Source organism: Sus scrofa, unplaced genomic scaffold, assembly GCF_000003025.6.
Source record: "Sus scrofa isolate TJ Tabasco breed Duroc unplaced genomic scaffold, Sscrofa11.1 Contig1293, whole genome shotgun sequence".
NCBI classification, from domain to species: domain Eukaryota; kingdom Metazoa; phylum Chordata; class Mammalia; order Artiodactyla; family Suidae; genus Sus; species Sus scrofa.
This window is the reverse complement of record NW_018084856.1, coordinates 1-4,379: the sequence shown is the minus strand read 5'-3', so window position 1 is coordinate 4,379 and position 4,379 is coordinate 1. Positions and strand designations below refer to the sequence as shown.

Sequence of the window (4,379 nt, the reverse complement as noted above, 5' to 3'; positions counted from 1 at the left end):
CCATTTGTAATCATTTCTTGAACCAATACTGTAGTAACTCGTTAATGTAATACTTATCAAACGCGATGTTCTGTTAGAGTGAAAAATGGAAGGAAAATTGGGTATTCATATAGAAACTTATAGACAAATAGCAAAACCGGAAAACATTGGGTGTTATTTGGATGACACAGTTATGATACCAAAAGTAAAATAAAATGAAATAACTTCTTTGGTTATTGCAGTAAAAGCAAACATTCCAATACTGCACACATAGCCTGTATACAATGTCAAACTCTGCCATTTATTTGCATTTAGCAGGAACCAACACTTCCAAGTAACTTATGAGTCCATTCAACCTGATGAGTAATGAAGAATTATTAGGAGCAAAAGGACATTATAATACACAAAATCATAACACAGAGATAATCCTTTCTAATTCTATAGCTAAATACATTTCAAAGAATGAGAGGCAGAATTGAGATTAATTGAAAAATAGAGATGTGAGAACACACAAGAAAGTATAAATATTGGACTGTAGTACAAACTTATGTCAGAAAAACATGATCTTGAGGAGAACTCTTATGCACATCAAAGAGCTGAGAATCCCTGAGTTTTGATGGGACATAAGGAAGTCAAAGAAGAAAATGACTATTCACTGCATAGATTGGATTTTTTCTTTACACAATAGTCATGGCCTCATAATTTCATACAAGTTTTCTCAGTTAAAGGTCACTTGAGTTGGTGAGGAGTTGGAAGAACTACAAGTCAGCCATGAGAAACCGTACATCATTATCTACATTCATACTTCTGGGACTGACAGATGATCCTCAAATGCAGCTTCTCATTTTTCTATTTCTGTTTGTCTCCTACACGCTGAGTATAACTGGGAACATGACCATCATTATACTCACTTTGATAGATTCTCACCTTAAAACTGCCATGTACTTCTTCCTCAAACACTTCTCCTTTTTAGAAATCTTCTTCACTACGGTCTGCATCCCCAGGTTCCTATACAGCTTATCAACTGGGGACAAAACTATCTCCTATAATGCCTGTGTGGCTCAATTATTTTTTGTCATCCTTTTTGGAGCCACAGAATTTTTTCTCCTGGCCGCCATGTCCTATGACCGCTACGTGGCCATCTGCAAACCCTTACATTATGCGACCATCATGAACAGCAGAGTCTGTGGATGGCTTGTCAGCTGCTGCTGGATAGCAGGTTGGTTGGTCATATTTCCACCACTGTGCCTGGGCTTAAACCTGGAATTCTGTGACTCTAATATCATTGATCATTTTGGCTGTGATGCTTCTCCTCTGCTGAAGATATCTTGTTCAGACACACGGTTCATAGAACAGATGGCTGTGGCCCTTGCTGTGCTGACTGACATCATGACACTTCTGTGTGTAGTCATGTCCTATACCTACATCATCAAGACCATCATAAAGTTCCCTTCTGCCCAGCAAAAGATGAAGGCCTTCTCTACCTGCTCTTCTCACCTGATAGTGGTTTCTATCACCTATGGCAGTTGTATCTTCATCTATGTCAAACCTTCAGCAAAGGATGATGTCGCAATTAATAAGTGTGTGTCCGTGCTCACTACTTCAGTTGCCCCCATGCTAAACCCATTTATTTATACCCTGAGGAACAAGCAAGTGAAACGAGCTTTCACAGACTTAATCAAAAGAATTTCATTGATCTCAAAGACGTAAAGGAATGTTGAAAGTCAGCATCAAATAAAAATATAAGTACAAAAAGAGTAGTTCACCTTAAAGTCATAATCTTCAACTCTTTGTTTTTTCTTTTTTAGCCACACTCGAAGCCTATGGACGTTACCAGGCCAGGCATTGTATCCAAGCTGCAGCTGCAACCTGTGCCACAGCTGCAGCAATGCCAGATCCTTAACCTGCTGCGCCACAGCAGGAACTGTGTCCATAATCTTCAATTCTTAACTATTGTGCCCTGGTCTACTGTCTGTTCATATTAAATGATTATAACACTGTTACTCCTGAATCTTGTCTCCAAAATCATCATTTCAATCCATGTTAAAATAAGCAAATTGAGTCATTTCAACTTTTGTTGAAAATAAACTTTCTCCAAGACAACATTTCATATCAAGAGAGCATGAAGTTAAACTTCCAAAAAAGGGCTTTACCTAAATTCTTACCTGACTCTATTCAATCTTATGTTCAAAAAAAAAAAATCAAACTCTTGAATTAACAGGAAAATGGTGGAACCAGAGTATCCATTGCCTTCTTTAAAACCAAAAATCCAAAAAGTTTATGTACAATTATAGTTACTCTTCTTAAGCAGGAATAAAATAATTTTTCAAATATTAATGAGTCTGAGCAAAACAAAATGGATTTTAACACTATGGGTGTAGACACCTGGAGATCCATGTCTATCTTGTAAAAGAAATTTTGAAGCCAAAAGATTTAGAGTTTCTGGATTTTCTCTAAAGTGAAGGAACACAGTCTCTACATTAATTCATCACCCAGGTGGCAGTGATCTGATAAAACCTGCTGAGACAATAAAACCATCTTTATGATGACAAAACAAGAATAGTGCTGAGATACATAATACAATGCAAGTCCTAAATATAACTAAGTTAAGCCAATAGGAACCAGCAAATTAAAGTCCTAAACATCAAGAAAATTAAACTAGAAATATACTTGGAAGCCTGGGGTTATAGACAAGGAATCCAATATGAAGTCATAATTGTTTCCTTGAAGATTATCTTCAACACTGAAAAAACATAAAGTGTGACCATCACTAATATTTCTCAAAGAAAGATATTCTACATTTGGTTATTTTATTCCTTACAGTCTTTCACATTTTTCACTATAAACCTCAGTGGTCCAGACTGGAGTGTTTTTGACTGTCATTTCTAGACCTGTGCACAGGGTGTCAGCTCTTATATAAAGTTTTCTTCCCTGCATCCCCCTCTAACCTGCTTAGTCCTGTGTTTGGAACCCCTCATATATGTACCTGTCAAATGCTACAGTTAGTTCTTTTGAAATAACTAGTCATCACAAAACCAGTGGTTTAAAACTTGAGTTTCTGGGCCCACAGGTGTTTCTGCCTATTTGAGGAGACATCATCTGATCTTAGCCGGGTTTGTTCATAGGATTGTGACTGTGGATGATTGGGTCTTGCTGTCCAGTAAGGCCTCATTCACAACTGTAGATGCTGAATGTCTCCTTACTAATATAACTGAACTCTCTTCCAGATAGTTTTATCCTCCAGTTAACACTTGGTCACATGGTAGGATCCTGGGGCTCCAGGAGAGACAGTGGAAGCACACATGGGCTCTAACGTCCTAGACACAACATCCCTTCCACCCACAGTTCAATGAGCCAAGCAGGTCACAGGACCAGTCGAGGTTCAAGGGACAGAAATGAAATTACCTATGTGTGAAAGAGTCCAGAGAGACACGTTGCAGAGGGTGTGGCTGGGGAGAGAGGTAGCGATTTTTGCTCCCCTCTTCCACAGACACTGTGTCCCCCTTATATTTCATAATTCCCTAACATTTTCTCTCAAGTATACTATTATGTCTTTAGTGTGCTTATGATGCCCTGGGAAGCCAATGGTGATTAATGTTGCTTTTCAAGCCACACTGCCTCAAAAAAGATTGACCAACAACGCCAGCCCTCAGGAAATATTCCATGGCAATGACAAGGCAAACACTACCCGATCACAGAGAGTACAACTCCCTCAGGAGAAAGAAGACAACAAGCAAGATGAAGAAGCTGAGAAACCACTCCCAGTCAAACCAACAGGAGAACTCACCTAAAACAGTCAACAATGAAACAGATCTCTGCAGTCAGACAGACCTGGAATTCAAAAGAGAAATAGTGAAAATACTGAAGGAATGAAGAGAAGATATGAACAGTAATGCAGATACCCTCAGAAAGGAGCTAGAAAATATAAGGAGGAGCCAAGAAAAACTAGAACATTCATTTGCAGAGATGCAAACTGAACTAGGGGCAGTAAAAACCAGAATGAATAATGCAGAAGAACGAATCAGTGATATGGAAGATAGAATAATGGAAATCACTCAATCTGGTCAACAGACAGAAAACCGAATCAAAAAACTGGAAAGCAATATAAGAGACCTATGGGATAATATAAAACGGGCCAATCTACGCATAATAGGAATTCCAGAAGGAGTAGAAAAAGATAAGGGGATGGAAAATATATTTGAAGAAATTATTGCTGGAAACTTCCCAAATCTAAAGGATACTGGATTCAAGATACAAGAAGCACAGAGGGCCCCAAACAAACTGAACCCAAACAGACCCACACCAAGACACATCATAATAAAAATGGCAAAAGTTAGTGATAAAGAGAGGATCCTAAAGGCAGCAAGAGAAAACAGAATGTTACCTACAAGGGAACCCCA

General features: G+C 38.5%; 1 protein-coding gene across 1 annotated transcript; it reads left to right on the top strand.

The window, feature by feature from the left end:
* Window positions 1–713: 713 nt before the first annotated feature.
* Window positions 714–3,033, top strand: LOC100513517 (olfactory receptor 6C2-like). Its single transcript, XM_021081290.1, has one exon. The coding sequence runs from the start codon at window positions 751–753 to the stop codon at window positions 1,687–1,689; it is 939 nt and encodes a 312-aa protein (XP_020936949.1). The 5' UTR covers window positions 714–750; the 3' UTR covers window positions 1,690–3,033.
* Window positions 3,034–4,379: the final 1,346 nt, after the last annotated feature.

Excerpts from the sequence above, each read along its gene's own strand:
- LOC100513517 (XM_021081290.1), top strand. The coding sequence starts at position 751 with ATGAGAAACCGTACATCATTATCTACATTCATACTTCTGGGACTGACA.